This window comes from Taudactylus pleione, unplaced genomic scaffold, assembly GCF_031769625.1.
Source record: "Taudactylus pleione unplaced genomic scaffold, aTauple2 ptg000318l, whole genome shotgun sequence".
Taxonomy (NCBI): Eukaryota; Metazoa; Chordata; class Amphibia; order Anura; family Myobatrachidae; genus Taudactylus; species Taudactylus pleione.
In genome coordinates, this window is record NW_028284719.1 from 471355 (window position 1) to 498555 (window position 27201).

The 27201-nt window shown below is 46.6% G+C and overlaps 1 protein-coding gene across 3 annotated transcripts in view; it reads left to right on the forward strand.

Annotated features, from left to right (window-relative positions):
• MMEL1 (membrane metalloendopeptidase like 1) overlaps positions 1-27201 on the forward strand; it is a 225961-nt gene that overhangs the window by 157396 nt on the left and 41364 nt on the right. For all 3 annotated transcript variants that reach the window (XM_088442865.1, XM_088442866.1, XM_088442864.1), the window contains exons 10-13: positions 1640-1729; positions 8462-8598; positions 21029-21122; positions 24512-24640. In XM_088442865.1, coding sequence (XP_088298991.1) covers positions 1640-1729; positions 8462-8598; positions 21029-21122; positions 24512-24640 — 450 coding nt within the window. The remainder of the gene's footprint in view (positions 1-1639; positions 1730-8461; positions 8599-21028; positions 21123-24511; positions 24641-27201) is intronic.

The window sequence follows — 27201 nt, forward strand, 5'->3', positions numbered from 1 at the left end:
CTGCCTCCTCTGTACTACGGATGTACCCTGCATCTCCTCTTCTCTACAAGCCGCTAGTGGGTACTCTCCTGCCTCCTCTGTACTAAGGATGTACCCTGCATCTCTTCTTATCTACAAGCCCCTAGTGTGCGCTCTCCTGCCTCCTCTGTACTAAGAATGTACCCTGCATCTCCTCTTTTCTACATGCCACTTGTGGGTGCTCTCCTGCCTCCTCTGCACTAAGCATGTACCCTGCATTTCCTCTTATCTACAAGCCGCTAGTGGGTGCTCTCCTGCCTCCTCTGCACTAAGGATGTACCCTGCATCTCCTCTTATCTACAAGCCGCTAGTGAGCGCCTCCTGCCTCCTCTGTACTAAGGATGTACCCTGCATCTCCTCTTATCTACATGCCGCTGGTGTGCGCTCTCCTGCCTCCTCTGTACTAAGGACGTACCCTGAATCTCTTCTTATCTACAAGCCGCTAGTCGGTGCTCTCCTGCCTCCTCTGCGCTAAGGATGTACCCTGCATCTCCTCTTATCTACAAGCCACTAGTGAGCGCCTCCTGCCTCCTCTGCACTAAGGATGTACCCTGCATCTCCTCTTTTCTACAAGCCGCTAGTGGGTGCTCTCCTGCCTCCTCTGTACTAAGGATGTACCCTGCATCTCCTCTTATCTACAAGCCGCTAGTGAGCGCCTCCTGCCTCCTCTGTACTAAGGATGTACCCTGCATCTCCTCTTATCTACAAGCCGCTAGTGAGCGCCTCCTGCCTCCTCTGCTCTAAGGATGTACCCTGCATCTCCTCTTTTCTACAAGCCGCTAGTGGGTGCTCTCCTGCCTCCTCTGTACTAAGGATGTACCCTGCATCTCCTCTTATCTACAAGCCGCTAGTGGGTGCTCTCCTGCCTCCTGTGCAGTAAGGATGTACCCTGCATCTCCTCTTTTCTACAAGCCCCTAGTGAGCGCCTGCTGCCTCATCTGCACTAAGTATGTACCCTGCATCACCTCTTATCTACAAGCCGCTAGTGGGTGCTCTCCTGCCTCCTATGCACTAAGGATGTACTCTGCATCTCCTCTTTTCTACAAGCCACTAGTGGGTACTCTCCTGCCTCCTCTGCACTAAGGATGTACCGTACATCTCCTCTTTTCTACAAGCCGCTAGTGAGCGCTTCCTGCCTCCTCTGCACTAAGGATGTACCCTGCATCTCCTCTTATCTACAAGCCGCTAGTGAGCGCTTCCTGCCTCCTCTGCACTAATGATGTACCCTGCATCACCTCTTATCTACAAGCCCCTAGTGGGTGCTCTCCTGCCTCCTCTGCACTAAGGATGTACACTGCATTTCCTCTTTTCTACAAGCCACTAGTGGGTACTCTCCTGCCTCCTCTGCACTAAGGATGTACCCTGCATCACCTCTTATCTACAAGCCCCTAGTGGGTGCTCTCCTGCCTCCTCTGCACTAAGGATGTACCCTGCATCTCCTCTTATCTACAAGCAGGTAAAGTAGGTAAAGTGAGACACTGGAGGAAAGTTGAGAAGTATATAAATGATGCCTTAGAGAGCTCCTGCTTCTCTGTGTATATATGGCCACTAGGGTCCTTGCCCATCTGGCGGATAGTCTCCATCATGTAGTGGGAGTACCGTTGTCTTTTTTGTCTTTCAGGCAACTGCCGCCTCAGAAGAACGGAACGATGTCACCTTGCTGTACAACAAAATGACCCTCAATGAGTTTCAGCAGAAGTTCACAATTGATGTAAATATATCACAACAGTCCCAGAAGTCACCGTTACATCACACACAGATGTCATTAGGAAAATAACACAGTCAGTGATATAGAAATACAGAATATCTCCGGCGCTGTGAATAATAATGAATGGTTATATCACACCCAACCTAACAGGGGATGTTACTATGACACACTTAATGAATAAGGACCAGTATATAAATATGGGAGATAGCTCTTGTTCTATATAGCACACCTGCATCAGTGAGTAATAGACCGGTCCTTTTCATAAAGTGTGTCATGGATACCTTCCCTGTAAGTTGGGTGTGATAATTACTATAATCCTTCACAGCACTGGAGATATTCTGTTCTTCCAAACGCCTAGGCTGGGGTTTTGTTGAGAGACCCCCACTCTCTTCAGGCTGCAGTTTAGTGTACCCATTGTACAATCTCTGGGCCTGATTCAGAGCCGGACGCTATTTGCGCTCGCTCGTTCAGAAAAAGGGGCTGGCTATTTAAATGAACCGTTCACTCTTTGCGGCCTGTTCACGCCTCTATGTCTGAATGAGCGAACAAAACATGCGAACGTAATTTTTAAAAAAACGCCCCCTGGCCGCTCGCATCCTACGTCATGTCCGCTATTTATTAGATTAATCGAGTACATCGAAAGGCGTCTGAACTGCTCGCTATTCTTGTGGTTGGTTTTTCCTATCACAATCATGCGAGCAGTTCTGACTATAAAATAACCCAGTGACGTGGTCAGTGACGCTGCTTTGTTAATTATGCACACCCTTAAAACGCCCATTTTGACCTCTAAGCACGCCTGCGTTCTGATCTTCACTCCCCGTTTTCAAGCACCTTCCCGTTACCACCCACAAACGCCTCATTCTGTCACTCAAAATAGCAGGCATTCACTATTTAGCGAGCACACGATTTTCAGCCGCACTGACTGGTTCATGCATGCGTATTAAAATCCATATGCATGCGCAGTTGTGCGAACATCGGTAGGAACGAACGAGCGTCCGCTTACGAGTGGCTCTGAATCAGGCCCTCTGTTCCTTCTACAGACAATAATATGGCAGTTTTTATCATTGTTTATTATTATTGGTTATTGCTATTCAGGACAATATAAGAAAAAATTGTGGTGCGCTTTGGGGCACTATTATGAATTTCTTTTAGTGTTGTCCTGCTCGGAATCCCTTATAATAGTGGTACTAGGTACTGTATCTGTGAGATCCTTCTCACTACATGTCAATGTATAGTGCCGACTTTTAATCTGTAGGAAGAGTGTTCTTATGAAAAAGTCGGGACAGTACATTGACATGTACTGTAGTGAGAAGGATCTCACAGATACAGTACCCAGGGCCGTTACTAGGGTAGTGCGACCAGTGCCATGACACAGGGCACCGCAGGGCAGGGGGCGCTGTTTGGACCAGTCAATTAATCTGTTTGTTATCATTTTAACTTGTTGCTTCCTCTTCTTTTATCCCCAGCATCTCCTGGCCTCTCCTATCTCTTCCCTGGTCCGTCCCCATGAGGCCATGGCCCTCTCTCAGGTGCACTATCTTATGTACCTATTTATCCCCAGCATCTCCTGGCCTCCCCTATCTCTTCCCTGGTCCTTCCCCATGAGACCATGGCCCTTTTCAGGTGCTCTAGCTTATGTCTCTATTTAATGAATGGGGGGAGGGGGCAATGCTCTCTCTGGCACAGGGCACCAAAACGTCTCGTTATGGCTCTGGCAGTGCCACTATCATAAGGGAGACCGAGCAGAACAACACTAAGGAATTAACAATAGTGCCCCAAAGCTCGACACAATTTGTTCTTATATTGTTATTGATTAAGACAAGAGGCCGGGATAGCTCTATATGTGGAGCAGATAGGGGCACTACACATAAGAGCCAGAGCGCGGTACCCCAGCCACGTTACTAATGCTATTCGGAGAGCCTAAATTATTTATGCAATGGGAGAATCTCAGTTATCAGGGCCAGTATTATCAAATCACTGATTTATAAGTGACGCTAATCAACGGAAATGTTCAAATTCTCTTAATGGAACTTATGTTTTTAAAAGTCGTACACAGATGAACAGGCATTGACTTGACAAGAACCTTGCCTAGATGCTCTTTCTATGAACATAGCTGGTTTGATGCATATTACATAACTAAATTGGGTGTATATTGCTCTTATACTGCATACACGGAACCAATGTGTATATTTGCCCATACGCTGGTTTGGATGCATCTCATACTTGCTGACAATCAGTTCCCTCCTTCCGGGAGGGAGCTGATTGTCGGCTAACAGCGGGGGGCGTGCCCAGCCATGACATTACATTTGGGGCGGAGCCATGTGATTGCGTCATCGTGGCCGTGCCCTCTCTTCACAATGCCGTTATTTTCAGCATTGTGAAGCAGGGGGCGGGGCCACGATGACGCGATTCAGCGCGAATCGCGTCACCGGGCCCCCCCGCTGCGGGGGTTTTGATATTAACTCTGCGGGGGGGTAGGGAGGGATGCCGACTTCCGGGAGGCTTGCCTGCCTTTCGGCGGGGCAGGAGCGGCACCTGAAAATTGGGAGGCTCTCGGCCAAATTGGGAGGGTAGGCAAGCCTGATGCATCTTGCGGTGCCCCCTGCCCACTATGTCTACCCTTAATTTGTTACCAGTTATCATCAGCAGCACTTACATCTGCCCTATACTACCGTGTTTCCTCGATAATAAGACACTGTCTTATTTTTTTTTTGGTTCCAAAAAACACCATAGGGCTTATTTTCGGGGTAGGTCTTATTTTAACTAACATTGATAGCCCCTTATGCAGGCCCCCCTGTAGCAGTGCCCCTTATGCAGGCCCCCCCTGTAGCAGTGCCCCTTATGCAGGCCCCCCCTGTAGCAGTGCCCCTTATGCAGGCCCCCCCTGTAGCAGTGTCCTTTATGCAGCCCCCCCCCCTGTAGCAGTGCCCTTTATGCAGCCCCCCCTGTAGCAGTGTCCTTTATGCAGCCCCCCCTGTAGCAGTGCCCCTTATGCAGCCCCCCCCTGTAGCAGTGCCCCTTATGCAGCCTCCCTTGTGTAGCAGTGCCCCTTATGCAGGCCCCCCCCTGTAGCAGTGCCCCTTATGCAGCCTCCCTTGTGTAGCAGTGCCCCTTATGCAGCCCCCCCCCTGTAGCAGTGCCCCTTATGCAGCCTCCCTTGTATAGCAGTGCCCCTTATGCAGCCCCCCCTGTAGCAGTGCCCCTTATGCAGCCTCCCTTGTGTAGCAGTGCCCCTTATGCAGCCTCCCTTGTGTAGCAGTGCCCCTTATGCAGGCCCCCCCCCTGTAGCAGTGTCCTTTATGCAGGCCCCCCCCTTATTGCAGTGCAAGTACGGTACTTACCTGAGTCACCGCCGTCCAGGATGTCCATTCACTTGCGCGCTGACTGGATCCAATATGATCCAGCAGGCACGGCCGCACAGGATCCTCAGCGCGCGGGTGACGTCATGACGTCACCCGCGCACTGCATGACAGGGAACGCTGGTCTCTGCAGCGTTCCCAGCTCAAAAAGAAAAAAAGGTAGGTCTAATTTTCAGGGTAGGGCTTATTTTAGACCGGGCTACAAAAGTAAGGGTAGGGCTTATTATCGGGGAAACACAGTAGGTGCAAAACATACGCATGAAAATAGACGCATTTTGCAATTCTGCATAACCCACAGGTGCGTCTACACCCCTTCACTGAACTTTACCTACATAATAACGCCCCTCGTTACATGATTAAAGCCCAGTTACACCTCTTCTGTCACTAGTGTAAATGCAACTAAGACCCATGTGCAGTTATGGGTTATGAAGATTAACCTTTCATTACAAAAATTGCATTTGATCAAACTTAGAGGATTATCAGATTTTTTTTATTTCGCCAACTCTACTCTAGATCAGAGGTTCTCAAACTCGGGGCCCTATTCAGACCCGGACGCTAAGCTGCGCTCTCTCGCAGCCAAAAGGGGCCGGGTATGCAAATTCCGCAATCGCACTGTCTGGTGTATGGACGCCCTCTATGTCTTAGAGAGCGACAGCAGAGCGAACGCACGCCAGTATAAAGATGCCCACTTTTCATTCACGTCATCTCCAGGAAGTGTATGATTAATCAGAACCATCGAGAGCCATCAGAGCTGCACGCAACGCTTGAGGTAGACCTTACTCCACCGCAAGCACTGCGATTACTGCAGGCTGAAATACAACCAAGTGACGTGTTCAATGATGCTTCCCTGCTAATTATACACACCCATAAAACTCAGTTTTGATGCCCAGACACGCCTGCGTTTGCAGCACCTCTCCCCCGTTCACAAGCACCTTCCCCTCTTACCACGCACAAATGGCGCTATCTGTCACTCATAGTAGTGTCCAGTCTGTGTCCTAAGAGCACACGATTCCTGGACGCAGTGACTTGTTCGCGCATGTGTATTTTGACGCATACGCATGCATCCGCGGCTTAGCGTCCGGGTCTGAATCGGGCCCTCGGTCCTCAGTATCCCACACAGGTCACGTTTTCCAGGTCACCCAGCAGGTGCACAGCTGTACTCATTACTCACTAACACATTTTAAAAGATCCACAGGTGGAGCTAATTACTTCACTTGTGATTCTGTGAGGACACCTGCAAAACATGCACTGTTTGGGGTCCTGAGGACCGGGTTTGAGAACCTGTGCTCTAGATCACAGGTTCTCAAACTCGGTCCTCAGGACCCCAAACTGTGCATGTTTTGCAAGTCTCCTCACATAATTACTAGTGAAATAGTTAGCTGCACCTGTAGATCTTTTAAAATGTGTCAGTGAGTAATGAATACACCTGTGCACCTGCTGGGTGACCTGCAAAAAGTGAACTGTGTGGAGTCCTGAGGACCGAATTTGGGAACCTGTGCTCTAGATCATTTTCTAAGACAAATAGGGCAAAATTTACTAAGCCGCTGGTTCTAAACCTCGAGGGTTTGGTGGCGGTTTTGCAGCAGTTTCTAAATGACTACTCTGTTCTATTCTATTCTAAAATGTGTTTTGAGGGCGGTTTTACTAATGCCAAAACCACCGCAAAACCGCCGCAAAAGTGCCGTCAAACTCAAAACACATTTAGAATAGAATAGAACAGGGCTGTCATTTAGAAACTGCTGCAAAACCACCACCAAACCCCCAAGGATTAGATCAGAATAGAAACCGCCGTCAAACTGCCACCAAACCGCCGGGGTTTAGAACCCGCCGCTTAGTAAATTTTGCCCTCTGATCCATCAGCAGACAAAGTTGCTATCGCAGCTGCATTTACATGTTAGCAGCTGCGATAGCAGTAATATGATAATGCAGCACGAGGCGTTATGCCTTCTGCATGCATTACTGATCCAGGTAGCGCTCTCGAACGCATCGGATCATCTGCGATTCCATCAGCCGGCTAAGTGACCCATGGGGTTAACACAAACAAGTCACTGCAGAAGGTAGGTGACGCGCCTCCGTTTTGGGAAACTGAGGCCGTCGCTGCTCCCTCCTACCCCAGAAACGGCATCGGGCTGTCAATCAATGACAGTCTGCTGCCGAACAGCAGCCAATATCGCAGACCCGTACTGCAGTCTGGTGCGTGCGCAGATTCCCAAACATCGGAAACCTGCATGAAATAATCAACTGCATCCTCTGCTGAATCAGGACCAGAGTTTCTGTATGAAATTATTTGCAAGAACGGTATCCCCTTAAGACTTGCAGCGGAACTCGGAACAGAGAAATCTCAAAACCCTTAAAGTCATGTTTGCACCGTGTGCTGCAAAGGGCTCAGCCTATCAGCCAATGCAGTTTTTACAGTAAATGTATTATAACATACAGAGACGCCCATCAGCTATGACGCTAATCTACAGTACCGTTGTGTACAGTGCCGGCTTCAGGGGTGGGGCTGCAGCACAGTTCAAAATTCAAATAAGGGAGCCACACCAACTGCCAGTGAGTCCCGGCCAGAGATGTTTGGCAGCTTTTGAAATGGCAGTTTGTGTAACTCCCCTATTTAAATTTTGGACTGCCCCACCTATGGAGCCACCACTGGTTGTGTGTATTAAGATGCACCATCGGTCCCACCATCAAACATTGTACCAGCTATGGACAGGCCCGGGTAACAGGAGGTGTGGCCTAATCGTGGGAGGCGTGGCCACGCTCCATTCGGGGGGGGAAAAAAAGATTTTCGCTCAGAGCCCCCTCAGCCCGGCACAAGGCCAGAGGGGGCGCGATCAGTGTGGTCGCTCCCCCCCACAGGCATAGGAGACTGCTGTGTGCTGGGCTGCTGTGAGGGAGGGGGGGCGGCATCAGACCCGGGCCCCGCCGGGACCCTCAGGAAGCATGGGCCCGGGTAATTTGTACCTGCTCCCCCCCACTCTCGGCGCCCCTGGCTATGGAGGTGCAGATTGTCCATCTGAACCTAGCCGCCTGTGTCAGTGCAACTGCGCCTTTAGATGCAGACGCTGACCGCTACACATCCGCGTTATCCGTGTTACCTCCCTGGAACGCCAGAAATCCCCAGCTCTTGCGTCCAAATACGTTCTGCAGCCTAGAGTGGTAACCATCGGATTCATGCGTAGTGCGTCTGCGCAGACTGAATGCATTGCCCGCTTGCGTACGGCATGGACATTACGCTCAACTTTGAATGGTATGTTCAGCCACTCTGCAAAGAAATGATAATATTCCTAAATTAACATCTAAAAGAAATATTTTATTCAAACACAGAGTTAAAAAGACCGAAAAGAAAAAGTTAATTAATTTTTATTTATTTTTTTAGAATTTTAACTGGACCGGCTTTATCCAGGGAGTAATGTCATCCGTGAGTATCCAGCTTCACGACGATGAAAAAGTGGTTGTTTATGGAGTGCCGTATCTGCATCAGCTTAAAACGATTATCTCCAATTATTCAGCAAGGTAATTAGTGTAATTAGAATTTATTTATTTCTACTGAGATACAATGATTTATGTGAACTCATGATAAATATTCTCTTCTAATGAGGTAATTTTTACATCAAGACACTTGATGGTTGATTGCAACACTGTTTACACTGGGAACAGTGCAGCCATTTCTATAATATGTACATTTGTGTATAATGTGTGCAATTCTCCATAGGTCCCTTCCATTATATACTGCACTATGGGCCTGATTCAGACCCTGTCGCTCGCTCTGAATCAGGGCCGGGCTTTTTTTTTTTTAGAACGGCCTCCTGGCCGCTCGCATGGCTGTGGGTGACCACCCACATCTACAGCGAGAGGCCATGATGATGGTCGCGATGGTCAAGACCATTGCGACCATCGGGCTTGCGACGAGACCCTTGTGGTAAGGTCCCGTGGCCGCAAGCCCCAGAGAGCTTTCAGCTCTAACATAGCCAGAAGCTCTCCACTGACATCACTTGTGATGTCAGTGGGGCCGCCCCCAAATGACAGGCGTTCTCATGGGAATGCCTCTGTTTGAGCAGCCACCCCCCTGGCCCGCCCACCAAAGGGGGTGAGCTGTCACTCAACATCGACCACTCATTCCAATGAGACACATTCTGTTAACAGACTAAAGGCCTGATTCAGAGGCGCTTGCTGTTTGCGAGCGCTCGCTCTGAATCAGGGCGGGGTTTTTTTGTTTCGGCCTCCAGGCCTGGTGATGGTCGCGGTTATCGCGACCATCGGGCTTGCGTCGAGACCCTGCGGGAAGGTCTCGGCTCCCGCAAGCCCGAGTGGACTTCCTGCTCTAATAGAGCAGGAAGTCCACTACTGAATCACGAATGATGTCAGTAGGGCCGCCCACAAACGGCAGGCATCCCTAAGGGAACGCCTGCGTTTGTGCAGCCACCCCCCCTCCCCGCCTACAAAACGGGACCAGCTGTCAATCAACATCGACAGCCGCCCCATCTTGTAGTGAGCCCCGGTTCGACGGAGCTGCCGTCGCTCACTGGGGCTCACGCATGTGCACTCCGGAGGTGCATGCACAGTAGGGGAACATCGACCCGCTTGCGAGCGCTATGCGCTCGCGAGCGGGTCTGAATCAGGCCCTAAAGGCTTATGCAAACTCTTTGCAAATCTGGAAAGTCCTTTTTTTTTTTTTTGGAACATATTTGTTGCTTCTTCTCCTAAAATATTCTTCTGTTCATTGGATGTGCTAGAGCAAAAAGAGCACCATTAAAAGAAACCCTACAGCATTTTAAAAGTACTTAAAGTACTTTTAAGTATTTTAAAAGTACTTAAAGAGCATAGATGGGGCTGATCAGATGATTGTGACATGGGATCTACTTTATGTAGTCTGCTTATGTTGGTCTACAACTCATTTATTATATGAACCATTGCCAATTAACCACTATAGAACCTCCTGCAATATCATTCCTACATGCAGGAAACTCAGCATAGCCTACAGAGAGGTGTTCCAAAGCGCAAACGCCTACACTCAACATCATTGTCTCTTTGTACCTATTTTGACCACTTATTTCATTATCCCCTCATTTCCCTTACTGTCCTCCTGTCCATTTTCTTCCCCCCTCTTTCCTCCCCTGGCTACTTCTTTGCTTTGCTTTCTCAGCTACAATATAATGCCACATCAGTCTCAGGGGCCTATTCATCATACCTTAAAATTCGATGGAGGTAATTAGGTTTAGAACTCGCATGTAGTTCTACCTAATTACCGGAGGAATCCATCATTCCTCCTCTCCATAAGTATCTATTCCAAAAAGCTGTCATTTTTGCAATGACAGCTTTTTGGGAAATAGTTTTCCCTCTCTACACTACATTACCGCAGCTGGAAACAGTGCTGCGCATGCGCCGTTACATTCGTAAACCCAGCGCATGCGCAGCACAACTTACAGCTGCGGTAATTTTGTGTACCCCCCTCCGCTCACCTCCCCCCCGTCCCGCACTTACCTGCCCGCGCAGCAGCCTCCGGCTCCGTCCTGCTGGTCTGACACGTGGTTTCCCAGCACACCACAGTACAGTTTAGGGGGGGGGGGAAAGATTTTTTTTTCTAAACTTTATTGTGTTCTGCTGGGAGAACACAGTGTGCGAGTAACCACCGGAGCCAGAGGAGGGACCAGAGCGCCGGAGGGAAGTGCGGGGGACCTGTCCAGCTGATCGCAGGAAGTCTCACCCGCTATTCGCCACCTCACAGTGGCGGATAGTACCTCCATCAAATTCCGAAAATAAATCATTTTCGGAATTTGATGAATACCATAATTTCCATATCCCTTAGCCTTAGAAGGAGATAAAGTGAACGGAGATAAAGTACCAGCCACTCAGCTCCTAACTGTCATTTTTCAAACACAGCCTGTGACATGGCAGTTAAGAGCTGGTTGGCTGGTACTTTATCTTCACTCACTTTATCACCATCCAAGGCTTAGTAAATAGATCCCTGTATAATTATGAAATCTTCTCTTAAGCAGCAGGAAAATAAAAAATGATCTGAGCCATTAAATTCATTAGTCAACAAGATTTCGGCAAAATAGATTGTAACTTTTATGTGCCGATTCCTTTTTTAGATGCAAGTAAGAAAGAATATTTTAAAAAACACTTGAATATGCTTAAAAAGTTACGATACCATCTGTGATTGGACTTAGGGCCTGATTCAGAGCCGGACGCTATTTGCGCTCGCTCGTTCCGAAAAAGGGGCTGGCTATTTAAATGAACCGTTCGCTCTTTGCGGTCTGTTCACGCCTCTATGTCTGAACGAGCGAACAAAACATGCAAACGTAATTTTGAAAAAAACGCCCCCTGGCCGCTCGCATCCTAAGTCATGTCCGCTATTTATTAGATTAATCAAGTACATCGAAAGGCGTATGAACTGCTCGCTATTCTTGTGGTTGGTTTTTCCTACCACAATCATGCGAGCAGTTCTGACTATAAAACAACCAAGTGACGTGGTCAATGACGCTGCTTTGTTAATTATGCACACCCTTAAAACGCCCGTTTTGACCTTTAAGCACGCCTGCGTTCTGATCTCCACTCCCCGTTTTCAAGCACCTTCCCCTGTTACCACCCACATACGCCTCCTTCTGTCACTCAAAGTAGCAGGCATTTGCTATTTAGCGAGCACACGATTTTCGGCCGCACTGACTGGTTCGCGCATGTGTATTAAAATCCGTACGCATGCGCAGTTGTGCGCACATTGGTAGGAACGAACGAGCGGCTCTAAATCAGGCCCTTAGGGCCTGATTCAGTGATGGACGAAATTGTACAGCCGCAGACAAACGCACACAAGCGCACACAATCGGCTGTGCAATTCCGTCCATTTAAAATGCAAATGCAGAAGAAGGTGTCACACACCTCCTTGCTGCATTTGCGTGATCCCAGCTAAAGCTTCCCTCAGTCTGGCCGGGTCATGGCAGCCTGCGAGGCCAGGAAGTCTGTGTGCACCTACACAGACTCTGGCCTCGTCCCTCCATGAAAACGGGGGCAACAAACCCTCGTTTCCAGGAACATCTCTGCTCCGCCTCCCAAATGCTGCAGCCTGTCGATCAGGCTGCGACTGGGAGACAGTGTGCGAACTCGCAGACATGCGCAGTCCTCCCGCCATCGGAGATGTGCGCTAACCATCGGGTTAGTGTACATCTCTGAATAAGGCCCTACATCTCTTTCTATTTTTTATTACCATTTACAGCCGGGGTGGGCAATAAGCAGCCCTCCAGCTGCTGTTGAACTACAAATCCCAGCAGGCTTTGCATCAGTTTTAGCATGGCCAAATAGGAAAACTGTAGCAGGACATCCTGGGATGTGTAGTTCTGCAACATCTGGGGGGCTGCCTATTGCCCACCCCTAATTTACAGTATAAAAAATGGACACTATATTTCCAGTTTAGTTGTAGCGGGATAGTCATTGCAAGCTATATATATTGTGAAAATCCTTATTATGCTAAAAACACATAAAGGGCCAAATGTAACAGGGTGTCTGTTTTGGTAAATTGCAAGTTTGGTGCTAAACTCGCAATTTTTCACAACTCTCCAATGTAATAAGGTGTCTGTTCACTAAAACTCGCATTTTTCAGAGTTACTAAAACTTCCCATTCTCAAACTCCAGGGGCCAAATGTAATAGGTAGTCAGTTTTAGTAACAGTACAAACTCACACTTTCTCGCACTTTTAAAAAGTGCGAGTTTGTACTAAAACTCGCAAATTCAATAGCCTGCGAACTTTTCAGCTCGAGGCTACTGCATTTGCGAGTGCAAGCGAGTTTAGGACAATGTAAACTGACACCTTTTAATGCGAGTAGCATTAAAAGGTGCGAGTTTTAGAGAAGCCATCACAGATCAGTGAGATCCGTGATGGCTTCTGTGTATGTTAAAAAAAAAATGACGTGCACCCCCTCCCCAAAAGCATAACCAGCCCCGGGCTTTAAAAAGCCTGTTCTGGTTCTAAAAATACAGGGGCCAAAATGCGTAGGGGGCCCCTGTATATTAAGAACCAGCACAGGGCTTTGTTGAGCTGGTCCTGGTTCTGGAAAATCAGGGGACAAAACGAGTAGGGGTCCCCTGAAAATTCCAGAACCAGCACCGAACTCTTTCTAGCAGGGGGATAATGCCACAGCCAGGGAAAAAATGTCACCGGCCAAAGCATTATCCCTGACCGTTAGTCAGTCCAGGCCGGGGATCCCTGGAGAGTTGAGGACCCCCCCCAATAAAGGGGCCCCCCTCTCCAGGGCACCCGAGGCCTAGACTGATAGCCCTGGGGCTATCCCCGGCACCCTATGGCCGTGGGTGCCGGGTTGATAGTGTTAGTGTAAAAATAAAGTTTCCATATTGTCTTTAGTTGTAGAACCACAAGAACCAGCAAGCCTCCTCTGCATACTGGTATTTGGAGAACCACAAATACCAGCATGTGGGGCATTACGGGCCTGCTGGCACTTGTAGTTCCACAACTAAAGAAATACGTAAATAAACAAACCTACACCGTGAAAGTAAAATTTTAATAAAACATACATGCACACACAAGTAGGCAATCCATGGGTTAAAAAAAAAACATCCACGCAAAAAAATCCGATCCATGCCGGACACAGCAAAGGTATGTGTGTACACATACCTTTGCTCCGCGTAAATGACCGGGGCACACGTGTGCCCCATCATTGAAGGGGCCGCCAGCCAATCAGGGAGCATCTCCATCGGAGCAGCTCCCTGATTGGCTGAATGCGGTCAGCCTGTGCCTCCCATAGACTTCTATGGTGAGAATTCCCCATAGAAGTCTATGCAGGGAGCCGCTACATCGTAACCGCAAGATTAATTGAGGTTAATCTTGTGGTTACATCAATGATACAATGTCGCGACATTGTATCAGTGATGTTACCACAAGATTAACCTGAGGTAACCTTGTGGCTACGACTTGAATGGGGACTTCAGGGCCACCCCCCCTGCCCGCCATTTGGGAGGCGGGCAGGGGGGTGGCCGGCCAAACGGAGGCGTTCCCGATGGAACGCTTGCCGTTTGGGGGCGGCCCCACTGACATCAGCAATGAAGTCAGTGGGGAGCTTCCTGCTCGATCAGAGCTGGACGCTCCCTGGGATTGCGCTTGCCGAAACCCAACCTTAGGTTCTCGTCGCCAGCTCCGATGGTCCAGACCATCGCGACCAACAACCTGGTCGCTCGCTAGAGCAGGGCCGCAACTAGGGGGGGGCTGGAGGTGCACGTGCACCGGGTGAGCCGCTGTACCTGGTGCCAGTGACCTCCAGCCCGGCGCTGCAGAGAGGCTCCAAGCCGGACGTCCGCTGGTAATATTTATTACCAGCGGGCGCCCGGCTCCTTCTCTGCAGCGACGCGGTGTAGCCGGAGCCGGAGGCTGGAGTTCTCTCCCGAACTCCAGCTTCCGGCTCTCCCCACGGGCACTATGGGGGAGACGTCATGACATCTCCCCCAAAGTTCCAAGGAGCAGCCGGCGGACCGGACGCGACGCTGGATGCAGGAGCGGGGTTCAAGGTAAGTATTTTTTTTTTTAATAAGCTGCACTACAGGGGCATTATTATGGGGGCAGGGGCATTACCACAGGGGCATTACTATGGGGGCATAGGCAATAAGGGGCATTACTAATGGGGCATGAGCACTACAGGGGCATTACTATTGGGGCATGGGCACTACAGGGGCATTACCACAGGGGCATTACTGTGGGGGCATGAGCACTACAGGGGCATTACTGTAAGGGCACTACAGGGATATTACTATGGGGGCATGGACAATACAGGGACATTACTATGAGAGCATGGGCACTACAGGGGCATTACTATGAAAGCATGGGCACTACAGGGGCATTAATATGGGAGCATGGGCACTACAGGGGCATTACTGTATGGTGGGCACTACAGGGGCATTACTATGCGGGTATTAACATATGGGCATTACTATGGGGGCATTACAATATGGGCACTACTGCAGGGGGAATTACATGGGGGGCGCCAAATTACTGTCTTGCCCCTGGTGACAAAAATCCTAGTTTCGGCCCCGGCTTAGCTAGCGACCAGGAGGCTGCACTTCACACCACAAGCGGCCGCCCTCATTCAGAGCGACCGCTTGTATCTAGCGATCGACTCTGAATGAGGGCCTGAGACAGTATAGCACCCTCTGCTATTTGAACACTTGAATAATCAGATTGTTAGGACAATGATTCATTTTATATGCAATGTTTATAATTAACAGCAAACAAATCTACCTTTATTGTACGACATCTAATTATGGTATTGTCTCTCTGCTCTACTGATGGGGAGAACCTGCTCCCAGTCACTGGGTTCCCAACTTTGCAACAGTAGCTAGAAAAATAATGTTTCTATTTTATAAATGATACATTTACTGGCTACTGTGTCTTATTAACTATAGAATGGTTTTCCTAATCACAACCACACTGTTATGAATTTCTAAAGTGCATCTACATAAATGGTTTGCACAACTCAACAAAGATTAACTAACGTGTATAAACCATTCATTTATTGTTACCTAATAAATCATGCATAAGATCTGATATAGAATCATCAAAACCTAATAGGTTACAAATTGGGAATGAATATATGGAAATCAAACGGCCCCATACATGAGGTGGCCATTTTCCTGATTCCCCAATCCGACCGGAACTGACATTTCGCCTGTCGGAAACACCGTCAATGATTGCTGATACGTTGGGAAATCAGCCAATTCTTCATAAATATCCCAGATTTTCTGATCATAATCATATTTTGGTCTGGATCAGCAAATCAGGGTAATCCAATATGTTGGATTTCACCGAAGCCCCAACCCCGGCGTCTATGGATCGGGAATTGCGACAATATGTCGCTGATGTATGGGGACCATAAGCCTTGTGATAATTAATTAGCTATACTCAGCTCTATATGATTATACTGGCACACAGCTTACTGCCAAACTTATTACATAGACAGAAATGCACGAATAAGGCTGGGTACACGCTAGAACCATAACGGCACAATTTGTCAAATATAATGACAAATCGTGTATATCGTGTAGTGTGTATGCACAATTGCGCACTCCCGCATATCGTATATGACATCCTCTGGTTGGATGTGCTGCACAGTCAATCAGAAGTTATTGTGAACTATAAGGTGCACATCGTGTGGTGTGTGCGGCCAGCCGGACGACCAGGCGATATGTCGTCCCAATTTGGCCTCTGAAGACGTCACCTCTTTATAGGTGGTTGTTCTAGTGTGTACAGGAGCAACAATAAATTGTATATGACCAAACGACACGTGAAATTGTTCCGGCACTTGAAAGATTGTACAGTCTGTTCGTTCAATATCGTTTGTTCTGGGCTCAAGGGAAACTGGGGCAACTATTGCGCCAATTCGTTTGTGCCCGTCGTTCTGATGTGTACCCGGCCTAAGCCTTCTATAGTAATCATCTCTATATTCAATTCACTTTCAGTAACCAGGATCTTGGGATATAATTAATAAGCTGATAGGAAATAGTACACAGAGAGAAATGTATTGATGAGCCTTCAAAGGGAATTATCTGTGTATTAGAATTTATTTCCAGTAGCCAGTATTTTGGGATGCAATTAAAAAGCCTTTAGAGGTAATTACCCATGTGTCATAATTAAAATGAGCAGTGACATATAGTCTAATACAGATATCTTATCCTTTCTGATGTATTCTGATGTATGGCATGCTTGTTATGGGGATCAAGAAGCAAAGACAATATATACCACATATCCAATAATCTTCTTAATCTTATATAATTTAATGGCATTTTTGATCTGTACCTCTATCATCTTGATTAGACCTGTTACACAGACATAATTCAAAGAAGGATTAGCGAACATACAAGCAGCAATATTTAAAATAATCTAGAATCTGTTTATTATAAATATCAGCTATATGGAATACTAATAGGTGCTAGGGGGAAAGTCTATATATAATTATCTGCCCAATCTACATTATATATAGATATTTTGATAAGCGGCACAGGGAAACACATGGCTTTGTTTTCTGATCACTATTTTACTGACACTTTTTCACATCAGTATTTAACCTACGCCATTGTTTACAAACATCGGTCCTCATGGCTCACTTAGGCTGGGTACACACCTAAACGAGCGGCAATCGTGCCGATGTTCAGGGTGATTTTCCTTCACCCTGGACATCGCATAATTGCCGTTACACACTTGAAAGATTTAATGATAGATGGAACAATCGCTCTTCCGTCCTTCATTAACATGTACAGGCTCACACGCGATATCGCGTGTTTGACTGTGTAGCACTGCCAATTGCACGAAATCGCATGCGACCGTGGGTATGCGCAAATTCGGCATACACACTGTACGATATGCCCAATTTGTCATTCCAATTTGGCTAATTTGGCCAAATCGGGCCGATATCGTACAGGTGTGTATGCAGCCTAACAGCGCAGGTTCTGTGGTTAGCCATACTTGATCACAGGTGACTTAATTAGTAGCTCAGTTATTTTGATTTAAGCATCTATGCTCAAGCATGGATATCCTTAAAACCTGGACTGTTAATCAGGGCCTGATTCAGACCCGCTCGCGAGCGCTGAGCGCTCGCAAGCGGGTCGATGTTGGCCGAGTGCGCATGCGCACGAGGGAGCCGGCTCCGTCGTGCGCATGCGCGAGACCCGCATAGCGATGGGCAAGCCATCACTATGGGTCTCGCTACAAAGGGGTCTTGACCATCGCGACCATCTTTTTGGCCGCTCGCTATAGCTGTGGGTTGTCACCCACAGCTATGCGAGCGGCCAGGAGGCCGCTGGAAAAAAAGAGACGGACGGCCCTGATTCAGAGCGAGCGCTCTGAAAGAGCGTCCGGCTCTGAATCAGGCCCTGAGTTTGAGAAACACTGCCCCATGTCAAAGAATGGGTACCATTTTGGCAGTGGCGTGTGTGCTTGAAGCAGTGAACATTAGATACATATATGAGTCATATATGATATTCTCTGTATGGGATTTGTACCATGTATTGTACAACTCTATTCCTAGTCAGTAGTGACTGTGTTAATTACTATAAGTCATTTAAAAAAAAATTAAACCCAACACTGACTGTTTTGATAATCTCTAAACTTTATTTGACTTCTGCATTTCTGCTAATGAGAAGAATCTTTCCACGTCTTAAATCTCCAAACTCATGATCCCCGTTCTATTTATTTAGTAGTTTTATTAATTGTTCTTCCTTCCCACCAAGCTCACAGTTTCATTAGTGTAAATAACAACTTATTTTTCTTCTGAATAATGGGACTGATGGCTTTGAAATTAGCATAAAGAAGAATCAAACAAGAACGGGTTTCTATGGGTTGCCCCCTTTAAAGTGCTGGTGTCATTATCCCATAAGCTACACATTTCTTATGTGGGTTTTTGTTGACCTATAGAATTGATGTAGTCGAGGAGTTTGGCAGTTGCTAGGTGATACAGACAAGACAAACTGTCTCTGTCCGTTCTCCTTCTCATGATGCCAGGTGTATTATCAGGCCAATGGGGAGATGTATCAAACTTTATAGTGATACAGTGGGGAGAGATAAAATGGAGATAGATAAAGTACCATCCAATCAGCTCCTAACAGTCACTTTACAGGCTGTTTGAAAAATGACAGATGCTGATTGGTTGGTACTTTGGGGTCTATTTACTCAGCCTTGGAAAGAGATAAAGTGAACGGAGGTAAAGTACCAGCTCCTGTGATTTTTCAAACACAGCCTGTGACATGGCAGTTAGGAGCTGATTGGCTGGTACTTTATCTCCGTTCACTTTATCTTCATCTAAGAGATGTATTCAATTTGAGCCGAGCCGCAATACTTTTTCGCGTACCGGACTTTTTGCCTACTTCGCCAGTTTTGCAGGCGGAAAAGTAACGCGCGCGTGCCCGCTTTACCCCGTATTCAATTTGAAAGTACGCAAAAACGGGACCCGGCGAAACTTGAACAGGCGGAAAGTACTGTCAGATTTGGGGAAATCAGCCTGACACCCCCTAAAAGATGCTCTGACATGGGGGTTCACTATGGTACCCCCTGATTTGGCTTGGTGTTTTTAAATGGGCTCAATAGCTGCTAAATAGCATTTTTCTATACGTGGTGCAGAATAGTATTGAGGAGTATTTTTTCCAGAAAATAACTTATCCCAGCAAATTTGGGGTACTTGAACATGGGGGTCAGCATATTTAAAAGTTGCTAAAGTGAAGTTAAAAAAATTGTAAAAATACACCTGCCACAAGCTCCTGCAATGAAAAAAACACCTGGGGCATACTTGGTGACCCCCCAGAGTCAAGTTCACTAGTTTTTAACTTTGCACCCCAACATTTGTTTTTTGGCCACTTTTTCAAAGTAATTTTTTGGGGTGTCCTTAAGTGTTTTTTTTTATTTTTTGACACAGTTTACCTTTGGGGGACTGTCTGAAGGCTGCACGGGGGTTCCCGCAATGTTGCACCCCAAAACCCCAATTCTGCACTTTTTTCCGCCTGCCATTCATAGGCGAAACTTTTTCACCTACTACATTGCATTGAATTTCCGCCTAGGCGAAAAGTCTTTCAAATTGAATATGGAGTAAAAGCAAAACAGGCGAAAATGACGTCATCGGCGAAAAAGTATCGCCAATCCAGACTTTTCGCCTCAAATTGAATACGGGCCTAAGTCTTAGTAAGTAGACCTTTTTGTCCCACTCCACTTTATCTCTTTCCAAGGTTTGATACACTCCCCCCAAATGTCCTGTCCGAGAAATGGCTTCACCATCTAAACGGGTGGATTATCTTGTTTGGAGAGTAGAACACCAGTGTTTGGCTTGTATGTTTGATCGTGTTTGTCAAGTCCATCCTCCTATGGGGCAATAGAGGGAATACCCCATTGGTGAGATAATGTGTTTGTGCCTCTAATCCAGGGGTCTTCAAACTTGGCCCTCCAGATGCTGTGGAACTACACATCCCAGCATGCACTGCACATAGTTTTAGCATGCTGTTATATCAAAAAGGTGGCAGTGCATGCTGGGATGTGTAGTTCCACAGCAGCTGGAGGGCTAAGTTTGAAGACCCCTGCTTCTAATCCAATGTCCCCATCAACTGTCTGCACTGTATTATTTTTATGTCATTTGAGACATTAACAACATTCTGTGTATATATATATATATATATATATATATATATTATGTTAAAGGGGCCCCTTTGTTATCACACGAGTTAGCCTATAGCTGGGGTTCTATAGATTTAAATCTGAGTAACCAGGACACCCTTGCTTCTCCTTGGGAGCCCCACACTGAAAACCAGCTATAAAATCCGATTTTTATTAATCTTTATAATCTGAAACAAGCCGGCATTAGGAGCCTAGAACATACTACTGATAAGATCTCCAGTGACATAAACCAGGACTGTGCTGGGAAAAGCAACATGAATAATAGCAGGGAGAACACAGGGTCAGATGAACAAGGTTACTGGTGCTGCAGGGGATAAGGGTGCACATAGATACTACTTTGTGCCTACTTTCTTGGAAAGAGAGGAAAGCTTACCTACCAAACATTATAGCATTTCTCACCCGAATTCATCAATGTGGAACACATATAGTAATTGTTGTTATTTGGGGGTAAAATCACTAAAATCATGGGACTAATATGTGTCCTCATACACAGGGGCGCCGAGAGGGGCGGGGAAACAGGTACAAATTGCCTGGGCTTGCTGCAGGGGCCCTGTAATTGAATACGAGCCATAGATGGTACTTATTATTGCTGATGATACCTTACAAATATGCACTATTAGGGTTCCATGAAGGCCGAGTTTAAGAAACACTAATCTAGTCTAATGTTCAGGCTTGGAGATAAATGTGATAGCCTGCGACAGCCAGGATCTCACCGGTGCCTCGCAGACTATTACATTTAACCCTTTGCGTTTAATGTCTTAATCGACGCTCACTTTTTTCCACTCTCCCCCCCAGCACTTTGCAGAACTATCTAGTCTGGAGACTGGTAATCGACCGAGTTAGCAGCCTGAGCAGACGCTATAAAGATGCGCGGGCCAACTACAGAAAGGTAATTTACAGTATTAATTTACAACGTCGCCCTGTCAAGTAGCTTTCTGCTGAATAGTAATGTAGACGTATTCTATTCATTTTGCAAAGTTCCTCGAATAAAGGGAGTTTAAATGACAGATAAATACTGAAAGAATCAGTTAGTGCAACAATGGATTCAGTGTAAGTGATGCTTAGGCTGTCAAGCTTGAGTTTCAGCCTTTTTAGGGAAAGTTACAAACATAATATTATCATAAATATATTCTTTGTTTATTCAAAAGTAATAATGAATATTTAAGTGTTACATGTTACTCTTCACACGGTATTTTTAACGGGATGCGGTTAATATCCCTATGATCAGGATGCCGACTGCCGAAATCCCGCCACTGGGAATCCCGATCATCGACAGAACACCAGCGTCGGAATCCTGACATGACTGGGGATGCTGACATTGAAATCCCGGCAGCCGACATCCCGATCATAAGGAGAGCGGGACAAGGTAAGTATCAGTTACGGGGGGGAGGGGGGTTAGGTTTAGGCACCCCATGGGGACTTAGTGTTAGGCTGCGGGAGGGGGGAGGTTGGGACAGGGGGGTTAGGGTTAGGCTCCAGACAGGGGGGTTAGGTTCAGGCACCACCGGGGGGGGGGTGTTAGGGTTAGGCAATAAGGGGAAGGGTTAGGCACTAAACACTAAGGGGGAAGGGTTAGGGTTAGGCACTTATCGGGAGGGTTAGGGATAGGGTGCGGGGTGGGGAGGTTTAGTATTAGGATACAAATAAGGAGGGTTAGGGGTTATATAGGAAATAGGACAGGGGAACACTACTTACCGATCTCCTGTCGGGATTCCAACCATCAGGATGCCGATGTCACTGTACTGACTGCCGACATCTCCTCCGTCGGTATTTCATACCGATTCCTTTTTAACAGTAGGTAACTATACATAAAGTACAAAATATCTGCATGCACTGGACCAAGGCAGGAAATAGGACATTAATAGATGATATAGTACTAATCTTTGGGATCTCAAGTTGCAATTTCATAAATATTTTCAGCGTTCTCTACGTTCTTATTAAAAATAGATGTCATCAGTCCATTTGGCCAGTGGAGAGTTGCACGTAATTGATCCCACCAGCACAAATCTTGCCTAAGGCAACAAACGTGTCAGGGCCGGCCCTGCTTACAGTATATACACTCATCCTACCCTCCTGAGGTTATTCACCATCAACAGCACTCGGGTCAGCTTCACATAGCATGAGGAGTGTCTTGGAGCAATAACAAGAATCTTCTTTTCCAATTGTGAGATAGAAATGAAATAAGAAATGTAAGAAGCAGTTGCCAGCCCAGTGCTGAGAGCTTCCATGTTCTGACTGCACATGATGCCATCTACAGTCCAAACATGGGAGTCACCTTTGCAGCCTCTGACTGACATTTAAGGGTCTGATTCTGAGATGCCCGATGTGATCAGGATATGAGCGGAATGCTAGTGTAACTATTCGCCTGTATTCTCAATCCAACACCCCAGGCATCTATCATCGGCAGTTACACCTAGCCCGCTCTGGGTGCAGGAGATGCGATGGAATTGGGCGTGCACTGTGCGTATGCGCGACTCAGTCAGTAACTCTGGCTACACGCCCATACACACCCACGGAGCGTTTCCTTTTTGTGCAAACGCCATTTTGACACCCAGTTGGCACCATATAATGCCCGCTTAATGTTGGCATTGAAAAGATTGAGAAGCATACAGGTCAGGATCACTCGTCAGAGCTTAAATATGCGTATGCAGCCCGTGTCGCATGTGGAGTGTACTAACAAATACTAGATGCGGCCACATTCGGACTTGGGTGAGACTCAGAATTAGGCCCGAAGGGGCTGATTCTGCGCTGCTTGCAAAGTGGCTGTAGATTCGTTAGCTTATGCTAATGACAGTATCTGTTCAGCTAATGTGAGGCTTCGTGCGTGTGCAAGCGGAAACCCATATTACTCCTTGACTTTACGCCGGCCACCACAATGGTCATCATTAGTATCTGCAAGTAGCACCAGCTCCATGCTGGGTGCAAGAGATCTGTCAGAGACAGGCTTCCCTTCCCCGGATACGCATCTCAGTATCACACGGAGCTTTACATACACGCCCATGACACTCCCACAAGTTAGGGTGGCTACTTGTGATCGCATTGTTGCTTCCCAGTTTCCTCCCCGAAAGACCCTACTTCACAGAAAGAAAAATCCACCCAAGTAACGTTGAACTCAGAATAGGACGGACATAGGCAAAGATGCATAAATTTGCTTCTGCACACGCACTGTATGCAGAAACTCACCCGTGTCAATGAACAGAGGGCCTAATTCAGACCAGTGAGGTGGCTCCGTCGTGCGCATGCGCGAGACCTGAATAACGACGGCCAAGCCGTCGTTATGGGTCTCTCACCAAAGGGGGCGTGCTGTCGATGGTGAGTGACATCACGCCCCCTTTGGTGGGTGTGCCGGGGGCGTGGCTGCCCAGACGGAGGCGTTCCCATGGGAACGCCTACCCTGATAGAGCCAAAAGCACTCCAGGGCTTGGGGCAACTAGAGCCTACCGCAAGGGTCTTGTCGCAAGCCCGATGGTTGCGATTGTCTTGACCATCGTGACCATCATTTTGGCCGCTCGCTGTAGCTGTGGGTGGTTACCCACAGCTATGCGAGCGGCCAGGAGGCCGCTCTTAAATTCAGAAGGCCAGCCCTGATTCAGAGCGAGCGCTCTGTCAGAGCATCCAGCTCTGAATCAGGGCCAGAGATCCGTGTGACTAAGAATCAGCCCCTAGGGGGGATGCACTAACGTCGAAAATGCGGTCAAACCCTCTATAATGCCATTTTCTGTGGTTTGACCATATTTTTCATATGCATCAAGGCTCGGAATCCGATAAATTCTAGGGCTTGCATGTGGTGGGCAACACCATCTTCGTGGCCGTCCCACTGGGAAGGATAAAAATGGATCCATCTCAGTAGTCCTCTCAGTGCGCATCCTACTGTGCATGAATGATGCCGGAGGTACTTGTGGGTCTAAGACCCGGATGTCCCTCATTCGCAAAGGACAGCTCTTACCGAGAGATCGGCCCTTTGAGTTTTCCTTCATGCATACCGGTGTAATTAACGCCAGCATGCATGCGAAGAGTGGCAGGATGCATCGCGTCCCAAATGCGAACCGTAATGCATCCCGCCCAATAAGTGTTCAGAACAGTAAGGTTTATCTCTTCCACTTTAGTGGCTTGATCACACACCAGAAGCATTGCCTGTGTGATGGAGCCCTAAAGCTGACGGTGGAGAAACTCTATAGCAATTTAAAGTCAGTGCGTTGCAACATTGCTAAAACAAAGCAGATATGAGCATAAGAAAGGCTCTGGAACGTCGTTACCCTCTTGTTGATTTCTCTCCAGGCTCTGTACGGGACCACACTGGAAGACGCTCGCTGGAGGGAATGTGTCGGCTACGTCAACAGCAACATGGAGAACGCAGTTGGAGCTATGTATGTCAGGGAGGCATTTGCTGGTGAGAGCAAGAGGATGGTATGTAACGTTTACATTACCATACTATCCATCTATGAGTGACGTGCGCTACAAAAATAGATCCCACATCATAAAAACATGGAGGGTTACATTCCTTCTTTATAGAAAACACACCATACATCCTGATTTCCTAATAATTTTTACTGTTCTCGGACATAAAACGCTCCAGTGCTTAGCAATGGGGAGAGAATGCACCCAAAGAAATGTAATGTAATACTCATGTCCTTTACAGCATATGTAGGTTATTTTATTTGGCTTTGTTTTTCCTATTTTCCTTCTAGAAGATGTTCATTATTTGTCACCATTGTTGTCATTATAATAATAATAATAATAATAATAATAATAATAATAATTATTATTATTATTATTATTATTATTATTATTATTATATTTACTATTATTATTACTTATTGCTACTGCTATTATTACTAATATTATTATTATTACTATATTTATTATTATTAATATTATTATTACTATTATTATTATTATTACTACCTATTATTACTATATTTACTATTATTATTAATATTATGTTTACTATTATTATATTATTATTATTGTTCTTATTTTTATTATTATTACTATTTTTATTATTACTATTATTATTTACTTCTAAATTGGCAGTCTAAATTTACTTCTAAATACTGTCATATTCTACACACTAGGGATGACTTTCGACTATGCATGGCTAACCATCTTCAATGGCTTACCACCGATAGTCGATGGTTTTGTCATTGATGACGGTAATCTAATTGTTATCCGCCATCGATGGCACAAAGCAATCCAATGGGATTTTTTGTTTATGTGCCAGGACACAGAGCATAGCTCACATAACCTTCCAACCACCCCCACCCCTCACTGCTTGGGCCACTGCCCGGCAAGTATTAAAGTAGGGATGACCATCCGTGGATTAAACCATTGATGGATGCCAGCCAACGGTTTCATACCATTGAGGTCAACCACTGATGATGACCATCGATGGTTAACCCACCAATAGCCATCCCTATTGCGCAATCACAGCACCACTGGTACACCCAGGGGTCTTTATATTAAAGCTACAAAATATTTTTCTCCACATTTATTTTCTGGAGAAATCACTAACTTTATAATTTCTCCAAATTTACCAAACTGACAACAGTGAAGATATCACTGATTTCGCAATTTATTTTTATTTTTATACATGTTAGTGCTGCCCCCATAGTGCATAATGAGGGCTTAGCACTATGGCAATTTAATATAAACATATAAAAAAAAACTCAGCTTTTTGCATCTTTTGTAAAACAAAATGCAACCGTGGTATGTACCTAGAATATTGCAATGGACAGCTCTACCAAAAAGAGCTGGCCTTTGCGAAGCCTCTGGATAGAGGGACTTCCGCCGGTTTAACGCCCAGAAGTCCGTCTGGCTTCCTGATGGGAGATGGGTGTATCGGATCCCTCTCAGGGGAAGCACCCCAAAAAGAAGCCCATAGGCTTGTATTTGGTAATGCCACCTAAAGATGGCATTACCCACCAGAACAAAGCTGCTTTGTACATAGGAGATATACCGCATTTCTGCGCTTAGTACATCCTGCCCATAATAGTTTAAGATGATTTTGCAAAGTCACAAAACTGTTCAACAGATAAGTTTGGTAGAAAAGGGGATGCTGGACATAGCTATTGTACATTTGCTTTCATTTGTGTAAACTCTGTTTTATTTTTAGAATTGTTTTCTACCACTGGTCTGACACCATTTGCAGCTGTTTATACCTAATATAGGACTGGTGCCTAAAACTGAATTTCAGATACATGTCGCTGCTGCCATCTGGTAGCTTGGCTGCACAGAAATTACCCTCCTTGGCAACGGATGGAAGGATAATTCTTTCCAGCATTGCAGAAGTTGCTAAGGAGCGTTCATTTTAGATAACCTGTCAAATTGCAGCAAGACTGTGTTTCTGACTTTTCAACAGGAGATTTTGGGCAGAAGTCCTATTTCAGGTACTCAGCTAGTCCAGTATGTTGTTATATAGTTTCAGTTAGGCAAAGTAATCATTGAGTTACTTATCAAGAACCAGCTGATCTAAATGAAGGCATGTATTATAAGGATATTGGACCTCATTCAGAGGCGGTCGTTAGTTGCAAGCGGTCACTCTGAATCAGGGCGGCCGCTTGCATCCTGAACGACCGCCTCCTTGTTGATCGCTAAGCTGCGGGTTAACACCCACAGCTCTAGCGACCGACATGGGTGATGGTCGCGATGATCCAGACCATCGCGACCATCGGGGCTTACGACCAGACCCTAAGGTTGGGTCTGGGCACTCGTAAGCCCCAGGGAGCTTCCCACTCTGATCGAGCAGGAAGCTCCCCACTGACATCAGCAATGAACATCAAGTCGGTTGCGAGCGCTCAGCGCTTGTGACCGACTCTGAATGACCCCCATTGTCCCTGCTTTTGTTTTACACTTTTATTTTTGAGGGCTTAATCCAAGAAAAAGATGGCTACCTCTTTTGAGCCTTATTTCAGAACTTTGATTAAAAAACAAAATAAATTCAATTAGGCACATAAATGAACGGTGGCAGG